A 27,397-nucleotide genomic window follows, 5' to 3' on the forward strand; every position below is an offset into this window, starting at 1 on the left:
TCTTCCCCTGAGCAGCTAGCTCCAATGCCTGGTGGTGAAGACACCAGGAGAAGGCTCCAAGAGTCAAGGAGGAGCTTCAGAAGGGATGGAGGTTATAACCTTCCCTTTGTTCATTCATCCTGTAATTTTTGAGCATTTACTGAGCATCAGGACCAGTGTAAGTGCTGGGGGCCAGAGCTCCCTGTCTAGTCTGGAGAGAGACAAATGAGCAAGTAAGTAGAGCCATGCGGTGAGAGCAATACACAGCACAGGAGAGGCAGAGAGAAGGAAACAAGTGACTGCCGCCCGGGGGAGATGGCACAACTGAGAAGACAGGGGAGAAGGAAGTATTTCCTAGCAGGCAGAGTAGCATGTGCAAAGATAAAGAGATGTCAAGAGTCGCAGCCTGGCTTTCTGGCGCTTCTGTGAGACCTGCAGGCTGCGACACAGGCTGGGGTGGGAGAATAGCGACTGTGAAGGGGCTAGGAAGGTAGAAAAGGCAAGTCACGTGGGGCCTTGTGCACAGTTCTGAGGAGTCGGACTTGGTCAGATGGGTGATGGGGGATCTTAAGCAGGCAGGGAGGGATGAGATTAGAAGGAGCACAGTGGCCTGGGTGTGGTGGCTCATGCCTGTAATCCCAGCACTTTGGGAGGCTGAGGCAGGTGGATCACCAGGGGTCAGGAGTTCAAGACCAGCCTGGCCAACATGGTGAAACCCCGTCTCTACTAAAACTACAAATATTAGCTGGGCATGGTGGCGGGCACCTGTAACTACTTGGTCGACTGGGGCAGGAGAATTGCTTGAACCTGGGAGGCAGAGGTTGCAGTGAGCCAGGATTGCACCACTGCATTGCAGACTGAGTGACAGAGCGAGACTCTGTCTCAAAAAAAAAAAAAAAAAAAGGGCACAGTGGAGGGCAAAGAGAGAACCATATGAAGGGAAGAAAATGGAGGGAGGGAGTCCAGTTGCTAGAACTGCAGCAAAACTGACAGGGCTGGAACTGAGGCTGTGGCGGGAGAGTAGGAGGAAACAATGGGTGCAGACTGGATGTGTGGAGCCAGAGGTGGCTGGAAAGAGTAAAGGCGATCATTGCACATGGCGGAGTGACCGGAGTGGCCAGCGCTGAAGGCAGCGATCCTGGCCTCGGCTCTCTGTGGTTTGGTAGTGGCAGGGATGGACTTGGGACTGAATAGAGTGTGTAGAAAGGAGAAAGGAGAAGAGAGCCCAGACCCAGTGCATTTTGCAGGGCCCTGTACAAAATGAAAATGCAAAGCCCCTTGTTCAAAAACGTATGGAAATTTCTGCCAGGCACAGGAATGAGCTTACTCTGGGTGGGCAGGCCTGCAGAAGGTGCCGTGATAGAGGAATCGGAGACCACCAGGGTGATGAGCACCCGGGAGCCAAAGTCAGTGAGAAATCCCCCAACAGGGGCATTTAGGCACCAGAAGTTCCAGAGACGGGGAAGGATTAGGATCAGCCCTCATCTCTGGGATGGGGTGGTGACAGATCGCTGTGATCTCCTCAAAGGGATCAGTTTCAGGGTGTGCATGGGACAGAGACACATTGAGGAGGGAGGGGACAGGGCAGGAGGGGAGATGCAGGGAAGGCCTAGAGATCCTTTCTAGAAGCCTGACTGAAGGAGAAGCGTAAGGCTGGAGAGAGGTCCTGGGAACTGGGGAGAGCAGTTTTTGTTGTTAGAGGGTAGAGGAGTTTGTCATCTGTAAGATGTGAGCAGACATGCACAGGACTTTGTGTGGCTGGGGTCCCTGCCCCTATGCCTTCATACTCTCCCTGACCCGCCCTTCTTCACAGCACCGGCCCTTGGCCTCTCTGGGCATGAACCCCCCACAGGCATCTCCAGATTTGAGCCTTTTCTTCAAAATCTCGGCCCACTTCAAATGCAGGACAGTTTTTCTTTTTCTTTTTTTTTTTAATGAATTTATGACCTTGTCCTTCAAACTGCCTACTCCTAACAACTTCCCTCATCTCTCAATAGCACCACTGTTTCCCCAGCCCTGCAGCTTGAGATCTGAAACCCTGAGTCCCTCACCCACCCTTTCATGGAGACCGGGGTAGTGGGGCTCAGAGATCAACCTGCAGGCCCCGGTTTTCTCTAGCTGTGTGAGGTTACTGAACCCCGCTGTGTCTGCTTTCTCAGCCGCAAAATCGATGTGTGTGTAAGTGTGTGTGTGCACAAGTGTGTGTGTGTTACAAACAGCCTATCTCATAGGGTAGTTCCCACACCTGGCCCACTGTAGGAGCCCGATAAATAAATATCTGTAGTTACTGGGCTCCTACAGTGAGTGGGCCAGGTGTGGGAATTAAATGAAGAACAAAACAAAAATAGTCTCTCACTATACAAGTGCTGAGAACAGTGGCTCACATCATGTTACCCGTTATATTGTAAGTGAATGGAACTTTGCAAAGTCTCTAAAATTTTCTCCTCTTCCATTCCTTGCTTTTTAAGGCTGTAACCCCCCAATGTACATTCTTAAAATTGCTTCCAAACTGCTCTCCTTGCCCTTGGTTCCCGTTTCTCTCCCAGGGAATCCTCTACACTGTCCCCTAAAGACAATAGTGTCAGGCCATTTCTTTGAGCTCCCTGTTGCTTGCAGAGTAAAGTCCAAATTCTTTAGCTAAGCCTTTGAAAGCATCTCCGTCTTGTTCCAGTTTACGTTTCCCACTCATTCGCCATGGTCACCCCCGCCTACTCCCGCCCTTCCAGCCTGTGGCCAGCCCCTGCAGGGGCTCCTAGCCCACTGCCTTAGTGTTCTTGCTTTCTCTCTTGCCTGCCTCTACCCAATTCCTGCTCTTTCTTTCATCACCCACAGCGATCTCTCCGCCTCTGACCTAGCACCTCTTGTCTGCACCATGTCTTGCTGACATTGATTCACTGTTTCCACTACCAGACACCAGCTCTCACATGTGCATTTTGAGTCTCTAGCTCTATTGCAAATCCTGTGAAAGCAACGTAGGCTTTTATTTATTTATTTTTTAGAGACGGAGGCTTGCTCTGTTGCCCAGGCTAGAGTGCAGTGGCACGATCTCGGCTCACTGCAACTTCTGCCTCCCAGGTTGAAGCAATTCTCATGCCTCAGCCTCCCGTGTAGCTGGAACTACAGGCACACGCCACCATGCCCGGCTAATTTTTGTATTTTTAGTAGCGATGGAGTTTCGCCATGTTGGCCAGGCTGGTCTCGAATTCCTGACCTCAGGCCATCTGCCCGCCTCCGCCTCCCAAAGTGCTGGGATTACAGGCGTGAGCCACTGTGCCTGGTCCTCTTTTTACTGATTTTTCTGATGATACTTAGCACAGTGCCTCATCTGCCATAGATGTTCAATTGATATTTACTGATTTTAATGATGTTGTGCCAGGGTGCTGAAAAACAAATCTTCATGTCAATTAGTTTATTTCATTCATTCATTCATCAGATATTTACTTGGCTCTACAGTGGGCGAGGTGTGGGAATTAGATGATGAACAAAACAGAAATAGTCTCTCCTGGAGCTTATGTTCATGTACAGGAGATTGATTCTCAAAATAAACAAACAAATAAAATATTTCAAAGCATGGTAAAGGTCATAAAAGAACGAAGAATCTTCATTCAATGCTCTTCATATTTTAACCAGTGCAAAATGAAAATGCAAAGCCCCTTGTTCAAAAATATATCAGAATTTCGACCAGGCACGGTGGCTTACGCATGTAATCCCAACACTTTGGTAGGCCAAGGCAGGCGGAATGCTTGAGGTCAGGAGTTCAAGACCAGCCTGGCCAACATGGTGAAACTCCGTCTCTACTAAAAATACAAAAATTAGCTGGGCGTAGTGGTGTGTGCCTGTAGTCCCAGCTACTCGGGAGGCTGAAGCAGGAGAACTGCTTGAACCCATGAGGCAGAGGTTGCGGTGACTGAGATCAAGCCACTGCACTCCAGCCTGGGGGACAGAATGAGAGTCAGTCTCAAAAAAAAAAGAAAGAAAGAAAAAGAATTTCAAGATGGTGCCAGCAGAGCATTAAACCCAGCTCTGGGACTTCTAGGACAGGATCATGATGCTGGCTCTGCCCATCTTGGGTGCTTTCATGAGACAGAAAATAAACAGAGAAACTCTCCAATTGATTTGAATCCAGCTCAGCATATCTATTTACACGGAATGCTGTAGGCCATGTGGTGGCCCTGTCTGGGATGCAACGTGAAGTTCTGGGTGTCTCCTGCCTTTCAGATTGCTTGTCTTACTCAGCTTCGCAAGTCCTGTCCCGAAGGTGCTATGGGAAGCAGAGATGCAAAATCATCGTCAACAATCACCATTTTGGAAGCCCCTGTTTGCCAGGTGTGAAAAAATACCTCACTGTGACCTACGCATGTGGTAAGAACACCCCCCTCCCCGACCAGCTGCCTGAAGACCTTGCCTCTTTTGGGGGAGGGTGGTGATCATGTGAACGGCAGGAGTGTGCCCAGAACAAGCCAAACATGCTCCTCCTGAAGCTGTTTGCTCATCCCAGATATCCAGGAGCCCTTTTTTCTTTCTTATTCTTGTTTATGATATTCATGTCAGATAAGCAATAGAATTTTCTTTGGTCAAAATTTGTGTAAAAGCGCCTTTAGCAATCAGATTGGCAGCCAATGGGAGGGTTGAGAAAGAACAACCAAATAGGGGTAAACTGATGTCACTAAGAACAGTGATTTTCATCTGGGTAAATTTATTGGGATGTCATGTGAGTTCACAGTCGTATTGTGTGTCTCCTATTTAACCTTCCAGTTCTGCTTTTAGGCCCTAAATGACTAACTCGCTGTACTGCCAACAGCTATTTTATCTACATGCCCACAGTGTTGAGTCAACAGATCAAATGCTTACCCTAAAACAATAAAAATTGTTACACGACAGCATTACTTTGTTTTCCTAATGTCTTTAAATGATAAAATGAAATGCCTTCTTTGTTTAGATTCTAATTTCATAAAGCCAGTTAAAAGCAAATCAGCAGTTTATTATTTTCTGAGGATACTGGGATTTCCAGTTTGTAATCCTAATATGTTGACTGTTTTTTTGTTTTTGTTTTTGTTTTTTGTTTTCTGAAATGAGCATAAAAGCAAATGGAAAGCAAAGAGCATTATAACTGAAGAATCCGATACCTATTCTCTTGGAAATCTCTTTTTCCCCTGCCAAACATTCCTAGCCATTTTACGTTTGGAACAGCTTTTTTGAGATATAATCCACAGACCATACAATTAACCTGTTAAAGCATACAAATCAGTGGTTTTTAGTATATGCACAGAATTGTGCTACCGTCACCACAATCAATTTAAGAACATTCTCCTCCCTCCAAAAGACACCCTGTATCCCTTAGCAGTCAGGCCCCCAAATCCACCCATTATACCTGCCCCAGCCCCAGGCAACCCCCCATCTACTTTCTGTCTTTATGGATTTGCCTCTTCTAGACATTTCCTAGAAATGGAATCATACAATATATGGTGCTTTTTGTCTGGCTTCTTTACTTAGCATCTGTTTTCAAAGTTTGTACATGTTGTGGCATGTCTCAGTACTTTATTCCTTTTTGTGGCATAATAATGTTCCATTGCATCTTCAGACTTTTATATCCTGAACTAAAAATGTTGTTCTCTGCAATATCAATGCTACAATAGATATGATGAAGTGACTACATAAATGTATTATGAAAATAATGGCACCTACTCTTATATCACAGGAGGGATGGCTTTACCTGCTCTGTCTTTATTCCTACTGTCATGTCTAAGCAGCTCTAAGTAGCATGGGGCCCATTTTGGCTGAGGTTCCCCCAGAGGCCAAAAAGGTCACTCTGAGTACATCCTTGGATAGCTCATCTGGTAGAGTGGAGGATGGTAAACTGGACATTGGTCACTCTAAGTACATCCTTGGATAGCTCGTCTGGTAGAGTGGAGGATGGTAGACTGGACATGGGTCACTCTGAGGTTCCAGTAACTTCAGACCTCTTCATCTGAGTGTTGAATAAGAAGCAGAACTTTAGCCTCCAAATAAGGTGTAGTTTTGGCTGGGGACCGGGAAAGCTGAGACACCGCTGGGCTGGGGCCGCTGTAGCCCTGGGAACGGAGTATATTCTAGTGAAAGGAGACCAGGTGATTGGCATAGTGACAGCTAAATCTGGAGATGTATTCAGAGTTGATGTTGGAGGGAATGAGCCAGTTTCTTTGTCTTACTTGGCATTTGAAGGTGCAACTAAAAGAAACAGACCAAATGTGCAGGTTGGAGATCTCATGTATGGCCAATTTGTGGCTGCTAATAAAGACATGGAACCAGAGATGGTTTGTATTGACAGCTATGGATAAGGCAATGGAATGACTTGTTGGACAGGAGGGTCTGCTTTTTAAGGTGGCTGGGATTCATTAGAAAGCTGTTAGCTTCAGATCCTGAAGTCAAACAGGAAGTGGGAAAACTCTATCCACTGAAAATAGTATTTGGAATGGATGGAAGAATATGGGTTAGGGGAAAAATCATCCAGCAGACTTTAATTTTGGCAAATATTTTAGAAGCTTGTGAATACATGACATGAGATCAAAGAAAACAAATCTTCTCCAGATTGGCAGAAAGTTGATCTAGGTGGACTTTTTTAATGGGTCCGTTGAGCCAAGAAACCATGGGTTTCCTGGGGAAAACTTTTTTCGGGTGAACCTCTCCACATTTAGATACTCAGAAGACAAGGTATGAAGGTACATATTATCTTATTAGAGTCTAATTAAAATATTTTTATAAGTAAGTTACTGGTTTTCACCCATGCTCTTGTGGGAGAGAAAATCATTACAGAATCATGATGTATTTTTTTATTCTGTACAATAACATTCGCTAAAACTTTTTTTTTTTTTTTTTTTGAGACGGAGTCTCGCTCTGTCGCCCAGGCTGGAGTGCAGTGGCGCGATCTCTGCTCACTGCAAGCTCTGCCTCCTGGGTTCCCGCCATTCTCCTGCCTCAGCCTCCTGAGTAGCTGGGACTACAGGCGCCCGCCACCACGCCCGGCTAATTTTTTGTATTTTTAGTAGAGACGGGGTTTCACCGTGGTCTCAATCTCCTGACCCTGTTATCCGCCCACCTCGGCCTCCCAAAGTGCTGGGATTACAGGCGTGAGCCACCGCGCCCAGCCCACATTTTTTTTAAAGGTGCAGTTTCTAGTGTGCTTTCAAGGATGAGGCAAGAACAGTTCCTACAGCTGAGGCTCTTCTTAGCTAATTGTATTAGTCCGTTTTCACACTGCTGATAAAGACATACCCGAGACTAGGCAATTTACAAAAAAGGGGTTTAATTGGACTTACAGTTCCACATGGCTAGGAGGCCTCACAATCATGGCAGAAGGCAAGGAAGAACAAGTCCCATCTTACATGGATGGTGGCAGGCAGAGAGAGAGCTTGTGCAGAGAAACTCCCATGTTTTAAACCATCAGATCTCTTGAGACCCTTTCACTATCAAGAGAACAGCCCAGGAAAGACCCCCACCCCAAGATTCAATCATCTCCCACAGGGTCCTCCCACCAGGTCCTTCCCACAACACGTGGGACATGGAGCCAAACCCTATCACTAATGCTGAGATGAAGATGAGCTTTCAGGGCCTGGGGGTCACATGTCCCAGTTCAAGCTTTTCTTCCTTCTGTCACTCATTCAGCACATTGTTCTTTGTGTCAGGAGCTGTGCTGGGTGCCAGGGATTTTGTAATAAACAGACACGGCCGGGCATGGTGGCTTACGCCTGTAATCCCAGCACTTTGGGAGGCCAAGGCAGGCGCATCATCTGAGGTCAGGAGTTCGAGACCAGTCTGGAAAACATGGAGAAACCCCATCTCTACTAAAAATACAAAATTATCTGGGCATGGTGGCGCATGCCTGTAATCCCAGCTACTTGGGATGCTGTGGCAAGGAGAATCACTTGAACCTGGGAGGCGGAGTTGGCAGTGAGCTGAGATCTCACCACTGTACTCCAACTTGGGTGACAACGGTGAAACTCCGTCTCAAAAAAAAAGAGAGACACAGTCCTGTTTTCATGGGGTGAACGGTTGAGGGAGAAAGGCAAGCATTAACCGAATAGCCAGACACATCATCATGATTATTGTGACAAATGCTATTTTAGAAAAGGGCAGAAGACTGTAACAGCGGAGGGGGCCTAATTTAGCTTGGGGTGGTGGGTTAAGTCTTCCAAAGAGAACCATCCTGTAGGGTGAACACTAGGGGATGCGCGCTAGCTGCACACTAGGGGCCGAGACACTGAGGTTGCTGAGTGGGAGAGGAAAGGCATTGATGAGGAGGAAGATGGCCCTGGTTTAAACTGCTGAGAACAGTGTCCTGCACACCGTAGGAGCTCCATGAAGAGTAGTAGTTCCTAGTGTTTTCACCAACGTATCTGAAGTGGAGCGGGACGGTGATCAATCACACCCCAGTCCCCAACCTCATTCTGAACCAGTTTGAAACAAGGAGATGCAAAAATCTGACAAGTGTGTTGACAACGGTGATTTTAAAGGTCCTAAAAGATTCTCCAGATATCGGAGCCATTTTCACCTAGTAGAGGAGCACATTCCCTGCAGTGGCCTGTGTCATACACAGCCAATTTAATCTTTTCGCTGCCTGGTTATTCTGCAAAGTGCATCCTAGAATGCCCTTCCTCTCTGAGCTCCTCTATGAAACTCTGATGCTTTCTCAAACTGTAAAGCCTCCGGCATTTGCCAAGAGCCAAGGTCCTCCTGAAGCCATAGTTTGAGAACAAACCAAGAAGCAGACACAAGAAAGAAGTGCCACTCCTGGCAGGGAGAGGTGACACTTCCTAGGCTATTGCTGCATCCTTCTCAGGGCCCAGAAATGAATGCGACTTAATTAAAGCAGAAAGCATTTTGCAGCTCAGCTCAGCTCTCCTGAGCTGCCATGGTCCCAGGATCAGTGGTGTGCCCCGAGGACAGCCAAGGGACATTTCTCGAGGCCATGGAAATCATGAGCCACCTCCAGCAACTCCACCGGGCCTCCCTGGAAAGTGTCGCTTGCTGCTGATGGGCACGAAGGCGCCAGGGCCTCCTGTACGTGGAAAACTCACAATCTAGGAATGTCCTGTGGTTGTTGATCCTGGGACATCCCCAGCAGAATTTAGTTAAGCCCTCCAAGAAAGGAAACGAGGTTTTCTTGCTGCTGATGTCTCACTTATTCTTTTTAAAAAAGCAGTACAGTTGAATTCGCAGTTTGTTTTGGCTTTCTTTCCATTTCCTGTTGCTACTTCTCCGAGATCTCAGCTGGGCTGAGGAACAAACAAAAATAAGCGATTTTCTGCAGCAGGAATATTCGGTTTCCACTCTCTTCTCCCAGCCTGCGGCAGTGTGCTTGGCCTGCAGAATTCTTGCTCTGCCGTCTGTTTCAGCGGGTGCTGTCATCTGCCGAATGCTTTGCATGGGGATTCTGATATCCCAGGGCTTATTCTTAGGGTCGGTTCAGCAGAGTTTTAAACCACCTTCAAAGGAGTCGGTCATGCTGCCATCCTCTCTGCATCTTTCTGTAGTCCTTTCTGATAATATTTAGCAAATCACTTTAGCACAGAGTCTTCGAATTCTTTCCAGATTTGTGATGGAAACACAGAGGCAAAGAGCTTGGGGTAGAAAGCAGAAGAGTAGGTGCTGGGAGAGTTTGATGGTGGATTTTGAGTTGGTCACAGTCATTTTGCTTTACTAAGTCCAGGAAAGCTCATCTTCAGAGTTAACCACCCTTTTTTTTTTTTTTTTTTTTTTTTTTTTTTTTTTTTGACAGAGTCTCGCTCTGTCACCCAGACTGGAGTGCAGTGGCACAATCTCAGCTCACTGCAACCTCCGCCTCCTGGGTTCAAGTGAGCATGTCCAACTAATTTTTGTATTTTTTAGTAGAGACAGGATTTCACCATGTTGGCCAGGCTGGTCTTGAACTCCTGACTCAAGTGATCCACCTGCCTCAGCCTCCCAAAGTGCTAGGATTACAGGCATAAGCCACTGTGCCCGGCCCAGAGTTAACCACTCTATTGAGGTGTTGTTTATCTTCCTTAAAATTCTATTACACGTGAATACAATTCAATGATTTTTAGTAAATTGAGAGTTGTGCAACCATCACTACCCTCCAGTTTTAAAACATTTTCACAATCCCCCGAAGCTCCATTGTGCCCATTTGCCATCACTGCCCCATTCCCACCCCCCATCCCCCCGTCCCAGGTAACCACACATCTACTTTCTGTCTCTAGATTTGCCTTTTCTGAATATTTCATACAAATGGAATTATGCAATGGATGGTTGTGTGTGTGTGTGCACGGCTGGCTTGTTTAACTGAATGTAATGTTTCAGAGGTTCATCCGTGTTGTAGCATGTATCGTATCAGTACTTCACTTTTTTTTTTGGAGATGAAGTCTCACTCTGTCACCCAGGCTGGAATGCAGTGGTGTGATCTTCGCTCACTGCAACCTCTGCCTCCCGGGTTCCAGCAATTCTCCCTGCCTCAGCCTCCCAAGTAGCTGGGATTACAGGCGTGTGCCACCACGCCCAGCTAATTTTGTATTTTTAGTACAGACGGGGTTTCATCATGTTGGCCAGGCTGGTCTCGAACCCCTGACCTCAAGTAATCTGTCCACCTCGACTTCCCAAAGTGCTTGCCACCATGCCGGGTCTTCATTCCTTTTTATTATGGAGGTGTATTCTGCTGGATGGATATATCATATCTTGTTTTTATTTTCCATTTTTTTTAAATATTGCAAAATGGACCTGAAACCACCTTTCTGGGGCGTTTGATGATCACGTGGATACCGTTGGGCTGTGTGTATGTCTGTGTATCTAGCAGGAAGAGTGAGTGATTCTTGCTGTGATTTGGAAAGTGATTTTAAAATCTTATCTACATTGCATTTAAAAATATATTAAGAGTCCACATTTTAAAAATACAGCACGTATTTAAAATATTTCTTTTCGGCTTTTAGTTCCCAAGAACATACTCACAGCGATTGATCCAGCCATTGCTAATCTAAAACCTTCTTTGAAGCAGAAAGATGGTGAATATGGTAATTTTTATGGCTTACTACCAGCATTTCTCTTTAAGTAAAGGTAAACAGCCCCTGGGTGACCACAGCTGGGCACACCTTGGTTAGAATGGAAGGTGTCAGGAGGTGTGTTTCAGGTTCTGGTCCTGGTGATGATAGTGCCTTGGCCAATAGTCGCAAATGGTGAACACCATTTTATTTCGTTTTGACTTTTTAAAAATCAGAAGTAGGATAAACCTCCCCTTCATTCTCCTCTCACTTGCTAAAAGGAAAATCACTTTGAAAAGACATCTGCTCAGAAATAAATTTGGGCGTCCTGGGTTACACAATGAGCTTTTTGCAAAGCTGAGTCCATTGGAACCTGCGTAGGAGCCAGGGCCATCTGGGATCTGAGGACCTCTGTGCCTCTGTACACGCCACCTTTCTCCTTAGTTTCCTTAGTTTCCTTAGTTTCCTTCCTTCCTTCCTTCCTTCCTTCCTTCCTTCCTTCCTTCCTTCCTTCCTTCCTTCCTTCCTTCCTCCCTCCCTCCCTCCCTCCCTCCCTCCTTCCTTCCTTCCTTCCCTTCTTTTTCTTCAGAGTTTCACTCTTGTTGCCCAGGGCCAGCTAGGACCTGAGGGCCTCTGTACCTCTGTACATGCCACCTTCCTCCTTAGTTTCCTTCCTCCCTTCCTTCCTCCCTCCCTCCCTCTTTCCCTCTCTCCCTTTCTTCTTCCCTTCCCTTCCCCTCCCCCCCTTCCCTTCCCCTCCCCCCCTTCCCCTCCTGCCTCAGCCTCCCAAGTAGCTGGGATTACAGGTGTCCACCACCATACCTGGCTAATTTTTGTGTTTTTAGTAGAGACAGGGTTTTACCATGTTAGTCAGGCTGGTCTCAAACTCCTGACCTCAGGTGTTCCCCTCGCCTTGGCCTCCCAAAGTGCTGGGATTACAGGTGTGAACCATTGCACCCGGCCCCTCCTTAGCTTTCACTTGGCTTTTGTAAATGGGGTGGAGGGGTGGGGGGTTGAGGGGGTTGAGCATTTGGATTTTCTTATCAAATCTAGAATGGAATCCAAACCCATGGGGTCCCTAATAGAAACTGCAGAGACCCAGCAGAGCATCTAAGATGTTAGGCTTTGGTGAGAGTTTTGTCTTGTGTTACCTTTATTATATGTATTAGGTCTTTCCACCCTAAGTATAAAAGTAAAGTATGCTTGATATGAAAAACACACCAAAGCACCCCAGTCCAAAAGCTCAGAGAGAACTATTGGTAATGCTCTTCTGTGTCCTCCTAGCTGGTCACCTTGACTTTCTGGCAGGCTCTGTGTTCCTTAGCTCCACTTCTCTTTCTTTTTTAAAAAGATTAACTCATTAATTAGCTATTATTATTATTTTTGTAAAGACAGGGCTTTGCCATGTTGCCCTGGCTGGTCTCGAACTCTTGGGCTCAAGCGATCCACCCACTTCATCCTCCCAAGGCGCTGGGATGACAGGCGTAAGCTACCGCACCCAGCCTCCACTTATTTTTCTGACAGGGTTCCCACCCGATCCATAAACCGCCTGGTCCTCCTGCAGTGGGGGCCTGAAAGCCAGTGCTGTGCCATCTCTTCTCAAAGCCATCTGTCCTGTCTGACACGGCTAGGAGTCCCCCAAGCCACCAGGCTACCCCATCACAGGCTTGCTAAGCTCCATCCAGCAGTGTAACCAGGATCTAAAAGCAGATTTGCCCCACATTTTGCTGTTGTTTCCAAAAAAGAGTAGCCCATTACAACCTCCCTCGGTAATGGAGGCTTGTTTTATCTTTGGCCACACAGCGGACAGCAACTCCATGCTTACAGTGAGATATTATTGGCCAGGTGTGGTGGCTCATGCCTGTTATCCCAGCACTTTGGGAGGCTGAGGTGGGCAGATCACCTGAGGTCAGGAGTTTGAGAGCAACCTGGCCAACATGGTGAAGCCCCATCTCTAATAAAAATACAAAAATTTGCTGGGTGTGGTGGCACGTGCCTGTAATCCCAGCTACTCAGGCGGCTGAGGCAGGAGAATCACTTGAACCTAGGAGGTAGAGGTTGCAGTGAGATGAGATAGTGCCATTGCACTCCAGCCTGGGCAAAAAGAGTGAAACTCCATCTCAAAAATAAATAAATAAATAAATAAAATAAAGTGAGATGTTATTAAGCCTCTGAGGGGTGTGATGAATGTCACTGTCTTTAGGATGGGAAAGTCCATTTGTTCCCTTCCACAGTGGAGTGGAAAACCAGCACCTGAAGTTGCAACCAACACTTAAAACAACTTCTAATCCTTTTTGTACTTTAATATTTTCAGGGACTGCTTACTATTTAATACATGCTCTTCCTGGGTTAATCTTCCATAATTTAGCCAGAGGCCTATTTATTTGATTTCCATGACTTTTAATTATTTCGGCAGTCCCTGGGGTAGGAGTAGCAGGGGTCTCTTAGAATAGGTGAACTATGAACAGCTGTGATTAATTGGTTTTGCATTTTTCACAAAACAGGTATAAACTTCGACCCAAGCGAATCAAAGGTTCTGAGGAAAGATGGAATTCTTGTTAGCAACTCTCTGGCAGCCTTTGCTTACATTAGAGGTAGGTCAATGAATCAAAGCTTCCTAGAATGCTGATGGATTTACTAAAGTCTTGTTAATAAATGTGCCGTTCAATTATAACACTCAGATAACTAAAGGACGATGACTTCAAGTTTGACATGCCAACCACCGCTTCTAAGATTCAGAAACAGAGAGGCCTGAGTTCAGGCACAGTCACAACCAGGTAGCCAGCAAGAGAACCACAGAAACAGGCAAAGTCATACTATTTAGGAGTTGAGCTCCACAGATGTTTTTTGCCTTTGAAAAGTAGAAACCCAAGGAATGCATTTCCCAGCTCTAAAATTTGGGAAGGAACTAGGATTATTGAATTCCAACCCTGGCTGGAAGAAAAATGAGCCAGAAGGTCACTTAGTAAACAAGACAGATCATGCCCCATGAAGACAGAGCCACTTTCTGGGTCATGAGTGTTACTCCTAATGGTTGCCAAGGATTCCCTTGTTAATCCTCTCCATGAGGATCAGTCAGACTCAGCCCTCATGAATTAACAGAGCCAAAAGGCTTATACCAAGGCCTACCACACTGTGGGGACGTCTTCACTGAGGGGAAGGTGTGTACAATTTTTCCTCACCACCTTCTCTGCTTATCTTAAGATAGAACGTATTTTGGAATGTCATCTGCAAGTTTCAGCAATGCCTGCCTACGTTCAGAGAGACAAAAACCAGAGACCTTCAGTAAAATACATGTTAATGTAACACATAACAGTATTCTATTCGAGGCCTGCAAAGATGGGGCTATTTGGGGTAAGCCTGTCTCAGAGGAAAATAGAGCCTTAGGGAATGTATTTGTCTGTTCTCATGCTACTAATACAGACATACCTGAGGTTGGGTAATTTATAAAGGAAAAAGGTGTAATGGACTCACAATTCCACATGGCTAGGGAGGCCCCACAATCTTGGTGGAAGGTGAATGAGGAGCAAAGTCACGTCTTATATGGCGGCAGGCAAGAGAGCTTGTGCAGGGGAATTCCCCTTTATAAAACCATCAGATCTCATGAGACTTATTCACTATCACGAGAACAGCAGGGGAAAGAGCTACCCCCAGGATTCAATTACCTCCCACCATGTCCCTCCCATGACACGTGGGGATTATGGGAGCTGCAATTCAAGATGAGATTTGGGTGGGGACACAGCCAAACCATATCAGGGAATGATCTCAATACATGAGATGCAGAGTTCAGTCTTGGGGTCCCCTGCTGTTCTATTGTCCTCCTGCATCAGGATTCCTGCTGTGCGTGTGTTGAGTGGTTGTTGGTTTCTTCTGCAGGTCCTCTCTTTTCTAACCACCTTCTCATTTTCATGTCTTGCTGTTCCTGATCATTGTCAATGTTAAGAACTGTAAGGATTTTTATTGTCAGAAATATCCCCATATTTACAAAGTCCCTGGGGAGCTTCTTGGAGAAAAGCCATCATGAAAATCCTCCAGTCAGAGAATAATGATTGAAGGGGAACAAGACTGACGTTGTGCTCAGTGAGCTGCGGCCGTGCTGTGTGCTTTACCCCAACTACCTTGTCGGTTCCTCTCAACAACTGCCTTAGCCAGCCCAGCTGCCATAACAAAGTACCCAAGACTGGATGGCCTAAATAACAGATATTGATTTTCTCACCATTCTGGAGGCCAGTTCATGATCAAAATATCCACCAATCACTTTCTGGTGAGGGCTCTCTTCCTGGCTTGTGGACAGCAGCCTTCTTGCTATGTCCTCACATGGCAGAGAGTAGGAGAGATGGAGATAGAGACATCTCTTCTTTTTATAAAACCACCAATCCTATCAGATTAGGACTCCACCCTTATGACCTCCTTTAACCTTAATTAACTCCTAATGAGTGAATTGGGGGGAACACAATTCAGTCCATAGCAACAACACTGAAAGATGGGACTCTGGTCCTCTGTTCTGCACTTGAAGCCGGTGGTCAGAGGAATTGAGCCATTTGCCTGAGGACGCTATGGACAGCGGCAGGGCCAGGATTCAGGCTGAGCTAATACAAGACTTGCACTCCAGCTACTCTGAATTTTGAGGGATACAGTCACCTTCCCACTCTGATCCTGAGTTGTCTAAATTAGCTTGCCTCCATCCCTTTCTATCCGTTTATGTGATTGTCATTCCCAGAAACCACAGGATAGAGTTATTTTTTTAGTGACTATCTCTCCTGCTAGAGGCTCAGCTCCACAGGGGCAGGTGCTTTGTCATCTTACTTCGTGTCGTGTCCCTGCATCTAGGATGTGGTGCTGGTACAGAACAGGTGCACAGTCAGAACAGTCGAATGATGACTGCTGATCTGGGCTTATGAGCCTTTTCCTGTGCCTTATTGTCATCCAATGTATGCTATTTATAAGATGTCAAATTTTTAAAAATGTAAGGATTTGATGAGCTGTTATTTGGTTTTATTGAGGGATGTTTTGGGACATGGATCTCAGCAAGCCATGACCATGCCTCCATATAATGTCCAAGAGAAAGAGTCTCTAAATGCACTGGGTTGGATGTTAGCTAAATGAAATCACCACAAGAAGCTCGTGACTCAAATCATGGAGGCTCACAAGGTCCTAGTGGAACGGGCACCTCTGGACTTGCCTGTGGGTTTTCTTGATGTGTCTGTGTCACTGTCTGGATGGCCACTCTAGAGGTGGGAAACATGCAGCACATGCTCGGGGGTCTGCAGGCCAGTGTGCCACTGAAGTGCGTGTGGACATCAGGCTGGGCCATTTCGACCTAAACAGGCAGTGGCCACCAGCCAGTGTCACACAGCACAGAGCTCCATCCTCACTGCTGCTGGAGAGAGGTGCCCAGACAACTCTCAGTCACATCCCTGGCCCCACTGGGGGGATGTGACCCACGGGCTGAGCTGAGGTCTCTAGGCACCCCCAAAGCAGGAGCAGCGGGGAGCCAAGAGTGTAAGCAGGGCAGTTTCCAGCCTAAACCACCCAAATAGGTGGCAAATGGAGTGAATCCAAAAGTACATTTCCCAGGTCAGGCTGCAAGTGGCTTTGACACAGTAGTGTAGTCCAGTGTTCATGGGGACAAGGAGATGAGAAACCAAAATCAAGAGGTTTGTCCCCTGATATTGAAGCACAGAGGTTGGTGGAAGGGACAGGAGGATGTCTAAGAGTCCCTTGTGAACAGTGTCTCCTGGGGCCGTTTGAATGATCTGTAAGATGGTTTTCTCAACATTGAAAAAGCTTTGTAGGAATGTTTGAATTTACTGTCATTTCAATAATGCAGACTTACTCCCTGAATTCATTCTAGAATCAAGATCATGAGTCTGAGGAAGCTCATAGAAAAAGATGGGAAATTAGAGAAATGGAAAGAGGAATGATGTGTATGTGTGCATGTGTGCATGTGCATGTGTGTGCGTAGGTGCCTGTGTGTGTGTGCACGCATGGGTGTGCATGTGTGTCCACGTGTGTGTGCATGTGTGTGTGCATGTGTATGTCTGTATCTGTGTGCATGTGTGTATGCATGTGTCAGTGTGTGGGTGTGTGTGCATCTGTATATGTGTCTGTGTGTGTGCATGTGTGTGCATGTGCACGTGTGTGTTTGTGTGTGTGCATATGTGTGCATATGTGTATCTGCATGTGCACATGTGTTTGCATGTGTGTGCATGTGTATCTGTGTATGTGTATGTGTATCTGTGTATGCATGTGTGTCTGTCTGCATGTGCATGTGTGTGTGCATGCGTGTGTGTGCATGCATGTGTGTTTGCTGTATCTGTATGTGTGTGTATCTGTATGTGTGTGGGCACATGTGTGTATCTGTATGTGTGCCTGCATGTGTGTGGGTGTGTGTGTGCATGCAGGTGTGTGCATGCATATTTGTGTGTATTTGTGTGTGTAAGTGTGCATTGGAAGTTCTTAGCGAGGCAGTTTACTAACTGGCTCAGCGTGAGCCATTGTCCCCTGGCAGATTGTGCCCAAGGGGACTTATTTATTTAGACAGTCTTGCATGAGAATATGGCCTCTCCCATTCCACCCAATTACTGTTTCATTGACATCTGGCTTTGGGTGTTTACATCCTGTGTGCCTGCAGGCATGCCTTTTGTGGCCTAATATTTCCATTGCTGTCCCTACCCCCTTGGGACAGTGACAGATGTGTTGTCAGCCTCTGGCAGGCCCTGCTGTGGGCTTTTGGGGCACAGGAGTGCAGAAGGTGGGCAGAAGGGACAGGCTTGCAGCCTGGGATGTCCTGTGTTGGGAGGCATCATTGTTTCATAAGGAGGAACTCTAGGGCCTCAGACAAGCTCATACTGAAAGAGAAACACAACACCACACTCCAGAGTCAGAGCTATGTGATTCCCCAACCAGGGAGGACCACTGGAAATCAGCACCACCTTGTCACGGAGATGTGGATTCGGATGTGTTCCCACGGTCTCCAACATCTGATTTTATGACAGAAGGTTTCTGTCACACCCCTAAGTGCTGTCAGACCAGCACCTGGTACACTTTGTGCTTTCTTCTGGACAGCCCTCAGGCCCTGACTGCTGCCTTGATCCTTCAACGGCAATAGGGCCCCGACAGGGGGAACCCTAGCCATGGCCTCTGGGTGTCTTATCTGGACATGAACAAGCTGGAGCGTGTGTTGGCCCCAAGTCAGGATCTAACGGTGGAAAGGAGCCTTAAAGGCCATAGGTCCTCCTTCGGAGGCTCCCAAGGGCGTACAGCAGCTGATCAAATTAAAGTCATTCACTCCAGCCAGGGATGAACCAAGGCTAAATTTAGAACAATGCCAGCAATAACACAGTGTGAAGATTCTGTTCAATCACAAGGAGAACTTTGTTTTTCCAGAATACAGAATAGGGAAAGGAGCCACAAAAGTATAAAGTAGTCCAAGCGATTCTACAGAACAGTTGACATGCCCTTAGTGTAAAGCCTGGGGCCATAGAGAGAGCCCTGGCCTGAACCTGGGGTCCCAGCCAAGTTTGCACAAGTGACTTGGCTACAACAAGATGGGTTGGACCAGCTCATCGGTAAGATTCCAGCTGACCAATGTCTGGAGAGTTTGTGACTTCAAACTAGTTGATTCAGATGACTAGGAAGCCTCGTTCCCATGGACTTGCCAAGCATTGCCCATGTTGTCCACCTTTGGTGGCTGGATCTCAGCAGAGTAGATGTGGACGTGCCCTAAAGAGTGCTCACTTAGCAGGAGGCATGCCTGGGCCAAGAGGCAGCTGGAGTCTTATGAGAGAGAAGTTATCCTGGCAGGAGAAGCCAGACGCCTACCTCCCGGGAGAAGAGGAGACGGGGAAATAGGGAAGTGATTTTATGGAGCCCCATCCCCAGAGTGCCAAGCCAAGTGCTTAAATCCAGGATTCCCTCCTTTTATGCACTCAGCAAATATTTTCATAATGCCCACTCTGTGCCAGAGATGGCACTGGGGATTTGGCAAAGAACGAGACGGTTCCAGCCCCTGCCCTCAGGGAGCTTGCATTCTAGGTGGGGAGAAAGGATGGCGCCCACTCATTGAGTGAGTGACGATTGTAAGTTGGGCTGTGAAGAAGACATTCAAGATACTCAAGACTAAAAGACAGGGCACCTGGCTAGGATAAGGCAGGGGGAGGTATCTTGTAGTGCTGGATGAAGAGGGAAGAAAGAACTTTCCAGGCTAACAGAAGAGCACATGCAGAAACACCAGGGTGCGCAGGCATCTGATGTGACACGAGTGAGGAATGGGAGGCCGGAGTGGGGAGCAGAGAGGAAACGGAAGGTCTTGGGAGTTGAACTTGGGGAGAGTGACAAGGGCCAGGTCATAGCCGGCTTCCTAGGCTGTGGTCAGGACTTGACTTTTATTAGGTTGGTGCAAAAGTAATTGTGATGTCTGCCATTCCTTTTTTTTTTTTTTTAACAGAGTCTCTCTCGGTCACCCAGGCTGGAGTTCAGTGGTGTGATCTTGGCCTACTGCAACCTCCACCTCCCAGGTTCAAGCCATTCTCCTGCCTCAGCCTCCCAAGTAGGCGGGACTACAGGCGCACACCACCACCTCCCCCGGCTAATTTTAATTTTTGTATTTTTAGCAGAGATGGAGTTTCACCATGTTGGCCAGGCTGGTCTCAAACTCCTGACCTCAAGTGATCCGCCCACCTCGGCCTCCCAAAGTGCTGGAATTACAGGCATGAGCCACCACGCCCAGCCAATTTCCGCCATTACCTTTAATGGTGGAAACAGCAATTACTTGTGCACCAACCTAATAGCTTAGGAGAGGGAAGAGGCCATCTATAAGTTTTAAGTCAGGCAGTGATGTGACCCAACGTGTGTTTCTTAAAGATTACAGAGTCCATGCAGGAAAGATGGTTTATATATGGTCGGTGGTTGTTTCTGCACTACAACAGCAGAGTTGTTATATTTGCAACAGAGACCATATGCCCCATAAAACCTGCAATAGTTCCTATCTGGCCATTCACTAGAAAAGGGGGGCAAGAGAGGAGGATGGGGACCAAGTGCCTGCAGGGAAGATGGAGCAGAACAGTGTTTCATCCCTGTTTTTCAGATAATGTCACAAGGTCGAAAGACATCTTAATGAAAGTGAAAGTACAAGGCACTTACCAGGAGATAGTCACACCAGATGCCATGGCTCACACCTGTAATCCCAGCACTTGGGGAGGCCAAGGCAGGAGGATCACTTTCAGCCAGGAGTTTAAGACCAGCCTGGGCAACAAAGTCAGATCTCACCTTTACAAAAAAATATAATAAAAAGTTAGCTTGGCATGGTAGTACATCTGTACTTACAGATGGCCTCTTCCCTCGCCTAAGCTTCTAAGGAGGCTGAGGTGAGAGGATTGTTTGAGTCCAGGAATTCAAGGCTGCAGCAGGCTATGATTGTGCCACTGCACTCCAGCCTGGGTGACAAAGGGAGACTCTCTTTCTTTCTTTCTCTCTCTCTCTCTCTCTCTCTCTCTCCATATATATATATATATATTCACAATGTATTTGCTGTCAAAGGATTATCATCAAGAGTCTATAGAAAATATACACATCCTTGGGCTGGGCACGGTGGCTCACGCCTATAATCCCAGCACTTTGGGAAGCTGAGCAGATCACCTGAGGTCAGGAGTTCAAGACCAGCCTGGCCAACATAGCAAACCCTGTCTCTACTAAAAATACAAAAATTAGCTGGTGTGGTGGCACACACCTGCAATCCCAGCCACTTGGGAAGCTGAGGCAGGAGAATCACTTGAACCTGGGGCGGGGGCCGGAGGTTGCAGTGATCCAAGATCATGCCACTCACACTCTAGCCTGGGCGACAGAGCAAAACTCCATCTCAAAAATAAAAGAAAGAAAGAAAAAAGAAAATATACACATCTTCTATATGTAAGAGGAAAAGCACAGGCAACTCAGAAAAAAATGGGTATGTGACATGAGCCAGCATTTGGAGAAGAGGAAATAAATAAGCATGTGAAGATAGGTACAGATCTGGGGACCATCATAAGTTACAATTCTATACCCACGTGATTGGAAAAAAATGTAAAAGTCTATGTGAGCCAAGTGCTGGAGAAGATGAGGACTGATAGGATTTCTTACACACTGCAGCCACTTTGAACACCATGTTGGCAGTAGTTCTGAAAATTGAAACTCACATGCCCTAAGCCCATCAGTTACCTCCTAGGGTAGTACCCAAGAGAAACGCTTACAGGTGTTGACCAGGGACATTTACAAGAATGCTCATGATCATCCACAAAAGCAGAAACCTGGCAACAGCAAGAGAGCAGGTGAATAAACAGTTCCTAACCCACCAGCAGGAGAGTGGATGAATAAACTACATTATAGTCAAGACAATGAAATATTATACAGCGATATGATATTAAGTTAAAAACACACCAAGTTTCCAACACTACCTATAATATTATACCCTTTAAATAAAATTTTAGGAATACATAGAGAGGGAAAATAAAACTATATAAAAAAGGAAACAGGGGAGTAAGGAGCATGGAATTCAGGTGGTAGTCACCTTAAGGGGGAGGCTGGGGGATGGGGAAAGCACAGGTTAGACACAGGTGTGGTCAAGGCCTCATTGCTATACAGGTGCTTATTCATAGCACTGGTGCTAATTACAGTATTAAAAAGTAATTCATTATATAGACATAAAGTAGGGCTATGTATTGACCAATGAAGAGAATGTCTCATGTTCTAAGGATTATGGGTAATTTAATTCAGTCCACACGGCATCCTCAAAATATGAAAAAAGAGGTACAGTAGCAAGTCCATAGTTACCCGCTGTGGCAACCTGCTCCCTTCTTGGAACCTGATATGTCCCCATTGGACTTCCTTCACTTGCTCCTCAAGTCACTGGTGGAATCAACTGCTGGAATTGATTGCTCTGCTGTGGCAGAGCCAGTTCTTGCATCCTACTCTGTCTGCCCTGGGTACCCGGCCCCTCCCACACCACCACCACTGGGAGGGGAGGGGGCCATGGATGACCATTGTACCTCAGAGGCTTGAGCTGGATGGAATTGTTTCTGTCCAGATCTGTCCCTGGCCCGACCATGGGTGGCTGGAAAAGACTATAAATGGATGGGATTCCGTTTCCTCACACTCAGCACTCCTTGAGGTCGACAGCATCACTGCCAGTGGGGCTCAAAGTTTATGTTTTCCAAGACAGAGAAGTTGAGTTGTGGCCCACCTTGAAAGCCCTAACAGCACCACAGAAGGAGAGGGTTTGGAGAGGACAGTGGCTCAAAGATTTCGGGGGAGAGGAGGGCTGCAGGACGGGGAGGAAAGGAGGGGAATTCAAAGGGGAGGAAGATGAAAATGAAGTCAGGAGAGATGAGGCTTCGATCTGCATGTTACTTACAATATACAGGCTTCTATCTGTATATTCCTTACAATAATATAGTATTATGATACTATATTATTAATATTTATAAATGATATACATATTTATATTATTTTATTTTAATTTTTTTCTTTCTTTCTTTTTTTTTTTTTTTTTTTTTTTTTTGAGGCAGGGTCTCACACTGTGACCTGGGCTGGAGTACAGTGATACAATCTTGACCTCCCAGGCTCAAGCGATCCTCCCACCTCAGCTTCCCTAGTAACTGGGACTACAAGCACACATCACCATGCTGAGCTATATTTTGGTATTTTTTAAAATAGACATGGGGTTTCACCATGTTGCCCAAGCTGGTCTTGAACACTTGAGCTCAAGCGATCCACCCACCTTGGCCTCCCAAAGTGTTGGGATTACCGATGTGAGCCACGACACCCAGCATGTTTTTGTATTTTATATTACAGTTGGCCTTCTGTATCCACGGGTTCCACACCTGTGGGTTCAACCAACCTCAGATTGAAAATATCTTTTTAAAATAGATAGTTGCATCTATACCAAAAATGTACAGACTTTTTTTCCTGTCATTATTCCCAAAACAACACATGATAACAACTACTTACCTAGCATTTCCATGGCATTAGCTATTACAAGTAATCCAGAAGTGATTTAAAGAATAGGGGAGAATGTGCTTAGGTTTTATGCAAATTCTGTGCCATTTCATATAAGTGACTCTAGCGTCTGTGAATTTTGGTAGCCTGGGAGTGTGGGGGTGGGGTCCTGGGACCAGTCCCCCACAGATACCAACGGATGACTGTATATTTATATTTACTTTTTAATCTGAAAACGAATAGAATTAAGTTTTGCTAACATCTATTATATTATTACTTAGGTTCACAGATATACTTCATACATAAATTAATTCTTCATGAGCTACTTCTACTATTACTACTAATAGCAACACTTTATTCAGCATTTACTATGTGTCAGTAAATATTCTAAGAGCTTTATAGGAATTAACTCATTTCACTGTAACGACTCTGTGATAGAAGATACTATAGGCCCCATTTTACAGATGAGGAAACTAAGGCACAGAAAGGTTATGAAACTTGCCCAAAATCACACAGCTAGTGAGTGGCAGACCTGAGTTTGAACTCAGAGGAGTCTGGCTCCTGAGCCCCCCTGCTGTGTGTTTTTCTCCTACACATACATATATTGACTCCATAGACTCAAAAGCTTTTTTAAAAAAAATGTCAGTGGGGATATATGATGATTTTTGTGTAGACAGTCTCAAAGATGCTGGACTGGCATTCTTCATTAGCCCCCTGCTTGGGCAGACATCTGTTTCTGTGGGACTTGGCATTGGTGGAGTCTGCCAGCTCCTCCCAGCTCCTGACATGTTCTCTTCTTCCTGCAGCCCACCCGGAGAGAGCTGCCCTGCTGTTCGTGTCCAGTGTCGGCATCGGCCTGGCCCTCACATTGTGCGCCCTGGTCATCAGAGAGTCCTGTGCCAAGGACTTCCGCAAATTGCAGCTGGGGAGGGAGCAGCTGGTGCCAGGAAGTGACAAGGCCGAGGAGGACAGCGAGGATGAAGAAGAGGAGGAGGACTCCTCCGAGTCTGATTTCCCAGGGGAACTGTCGGGGTTCTGTAGGACTTCATATCCTGTCTACAGTTCCATAGAAGCTGCAGAGCTCGCAGAAAGGATTGAACGCAGGGAGCAAATCATTCAGGAAATATGGATGAACAGTGGTTTGGACACCTCACTCCCGAGAAACATGGGCCAGTTCTACTGAAAACCACATGCATCTTAATGCGGTCGCACTTTCTGAAGAAGGAAGGATCCCAAATGCCCCTCCGGTTCTGGTTCACCCGTACCTTCTATGAAGGAGAATTTGTCATGTCATCCAACACTCGTGAGGCCAGGAAGCTATTAAAGGGATGTTTCAAGCTGTTTCCAGCACATTCCAAAATAAATGAGGAGGGAAGAGTCTTTGTTTTCTGTATTTATTTGAATTTGTGTCTATACATTAATAAGTCTATTCATAATTAGAATTTACATTTTTTGAGCGCTTATAATGCCAGGCACTATTCTAGCTGCTTTTCATGTTCTGAGTCATTCAGTCCTCACAATGTCATGAGATGGTACTATTACCCCCATTTTACAGATGAGCAAACAAAAGATTCCTATATATACACATAAAATAGCTATACAGATACTCAGCAAACATGAAGCTCATGAATGATGTTAACCACTGACTTGTTTAGACCAAGGGTTAGCAAATTTTTTCTTAAAAGGCATGATGATAGGCCAGGCACAGTACACCTGTAATCCCAGCACTTTGGGAGGCCAAGGCAGGTGGATCACTTGAGGTCAGGAGTTCGAGACCCGCCTGGCCAACATTGTGAAACCCTGTCTCTACCAAAAAAATTAAAAATTAGCAGGGTGTGATGTCACATGCCTGTAATCAAAGATACTTGGGAGACTGAGGCAGGAGAATCATCTGAACCCAGGAGGCAGAGGTTGCAGTGAGCTGAGATCATGCCACTGCACACCAGCCTGGATGACAGAGTGAGAGACTCTGTCAAAAAAAAAAAAAAAAGCAAGATGATAAATATTTTAGGCATTGTGGGTGAAATCCTCTCTGCCACAATTACTCAACTCTCCATTGCAGCTCAAAAGCAGCCACAGATAATACATAATGAATGAACTTGGCTGTATTCCAATAAAACATTCTTTTTGGACACTGAAATTTAAATTTCATTTTATTTTCACATGTTCCACATTCTTCTTCTTCTTTTTTTTTTTTTTTTTTGTCAAACCAACCATTAAAAAATATAAAAGCCTGAGGCCAGGAGTTCAAGACTAGCCTGGGCAACATAGCAAGATTCTATCTCTATTGAATTAAAAAATTTTTCAATAAAAGTAAATAAATAAAAATGTAAAAAGCCATTCTTAACTCAAAGGCTGTACAAAAACAGACAGCAGGATGGATCTGGCCTGCAACCTGTTTTTGTAAGTAAAGTATGGTTTGCAAAGCGTAAAATATTTACTTTCTTGCCTTCTATAGAAAAAAGGTTGCTGACTCCTGGTTTAGAGTTTAAAACAGCATCAAGCCATCAAGCAGGGTACCTAACAGTGCTGTGGGCCAGGATCAAGTGGAGCTGGCTCCCGAATCTCTCCAAAAACCCCACTGGGGGACGGCTGTGTGGAGGAGCAGAAGAAAGAGTTCAGAAAACAGACCCCAGTGGGAGAACTAATGATTGGTTCCTGCAGACGGCTCCCCCTGGTAGACAGGAGGCTTATAGCTGTGGCATCAAATAAGAAAACTTTTTTTTTTCTTTTTTGTCCTAGTAATCCCCGGGGCTTAGAATATAAAAATGATTGCAATTTTCATATGCCTACTACCAAAGAGCTCTCTCTGCGTTATCTTACTTCATCATCACTAACCCTGTAAACATACGTACATGAGGAAGCTGAAGGCTGCCAGGGTAAGTATCGTCCGGCCCACGTCACACAGCTGGGAAGTGCTGAGACTGACTCATCCTGAGTGCTCAGGAAACATATCTGTTCCCGCAGGAACTCCCACAGTGACAGGTATAGAGAAGGCATGTCTCTCTCAGTCCTGCAGACCATCATGGTGAAGGGCCTATCTGCAGGATGCAGAGGAGGGTGGGTGTGGAGTGAGGAGGCTCAGCTGCCCAGAATGGGGAGAGGGTCTGTGGCATTCGTTTTTAGTGAGTTGAAACCCACATAATGTAAAACTAACTCTCTCAATGGCATTTAGTCCATTCGCAATGTTGTGCAAATTCCACCTCTATCTAGTTCCAAAATGTTTCGTCACCCCAAAAGAAAACTCTCTGTTAAGCAGTCACTCCCCATTCCTCCCTCCCTCCAGCCCCTGGAAAACACCAAGCTGCTTTCTGTCACTATATGGATTAGCCTGTTCTGGATAGTTCATGTAGATGGGGTCACACAATATGTAGTCTCTTGGGACTGCCTCATTTCACTTAACATAACGTCCTCAAGGTCCATCCATGTTGTAGCAAGCGTAGCATGTGTTCATTCCTTTTCATGGCTGAATAATATTCCATTGTATGGCTAGCCCACGGTTTGTTTATCCCCCCCATCAGCTGGTGACATTTGGCTGTTTCCTTTGGCCACTGTGAATAGCGCTGCTGTGAACATTTCATGTGCGGTGCTTTTCACCAGCACAAAGCAGCAACTACAGACAGAGCTGGTGGGAAATCCTGTGTGTCCACTCAGTGGAAGGAAGGGGAAAATCAAGATGGGTCAGAATGACACTCCCTCTTCCACCCTCTGCACCTGTCAATTTCAAAGCAAGCTTCCCTTACACAGACCCCCTGCAGGTGGGAGAGCAGGGATTGGCCAAGAGAGGTGTCACACAGATGGGCTGGGGGTGGTTTGGGTGGAGACTGAAATTCCTCCGGACTTCCAGGCACCAGGATTTCTCCCATGGGGAGAAGTTGAAGGGGTTGGGAATGATGTGTTTTAACCCTTTTCCTTTTCCTGTTTAGAAAAAAAAGTGCGACTCACTGTCAGCACTCATTTAATTTTACATAAACACACTTTGAGGCTGAAGCAAATCTGACTGATTTTCAATGTGAACATAAAATATAAAAAATGTTCTTGGAGTTATTTCTAAACAGAACTGACATCAGAATCATCTATTTCAGAAAAACCGAATCCATCAAATGAATCTTCAGCCAACAACTGTTGGAGAATGAAGTTAACATCAGGCATGGGAATGCTACATTTTCTAGGGTTTGACATTTTCAGCAATCGAGGATTACTATACTCTGTAAATGGAGATATCACTACTAAAAGCAGAATGCTATAAACAAAATAATGTGTTTTGTTTCCAAAGTCAATATACAAGAGCAATGCAAAAATCATAATAAAATAGAGATCTCCTAGAAAATTATCTCTGAGTAAATGCTACAGCCTCAAGTGCCACTTGTGAGTATTCTCAGGGCAAATGGGAGAAGGGTTAAACCTGTCATTGGAGAGAAATCTATTTATTTATTTATTTATTTGAGAGAGTCTTGCTC

General features: G+C 45.9%; 1 protein-coding gene and 1 pseudogene across 11 annotated transcripts in view; both read left to right on the plus strand.

Annotated features, from left to right (window-relative positions):
• LOC105472721 (eva-1 homolog C) overlaps positions 1 to 24,317 on the plus strand; it is a 105,581-nt gene extending 81,264 nt beyond the window's left edge. For 7 of the 11 annotated variants that reach the window (XM_011726250.3, XM_011726249.3, XM_011726257.3 and 4 more), the window contains 4 exons: positions 4,198 to 4,341; positions 10,917 to 10,997; positions 13,469 to 13,558; positions 23,744 to 24,317. In XM_011726250.3, coding sequence (XP_011724552.1) covers positions 4,198 to 4,341; positions 10,917 to 10,997; positions 13,469 to 13,558; positions 23,744 to 24,120 — 692 coding nt within the window. In that variant the 3' untranslated portion in view covers positions 24,121 to 24,317. Of the gene's footprint in view, positions 1 to 4,197; positions 4,342 to 10,916; positions 10,998 to 13,468; positions 13,559 to 20,052; positions 20,453 to 23,743 lie in introns of those variants that run through there. The other 4 variants (XM_071095618.1, XM_071095616.1, XM_011726252.3 and 1 more) reach the window with 4 other exon arrangements.
• Positions 5,741 to 9,708, plus strand: LOC105472922 (exosome complex component RRP40 pseudogene; annotated as a pseudogene).
• Positions 24,318 to 27,397: the final 3,080 nt, after the last annotated feature.

Source organism: Macaca nemestrina, chromosome 4 (genome assembly GCF_043159975.1).
Source record: "Macaca nemestrina isolate mMacNem1 chromosome 4, mMacNem.hap1, whole genome shotgun sequence".
Lineage (NCBI taxonomy): Eukaryota > Metazoa > Chordata > Mammalia > Primates > Cercopithecidae > Macaca > Macaca nemestrina.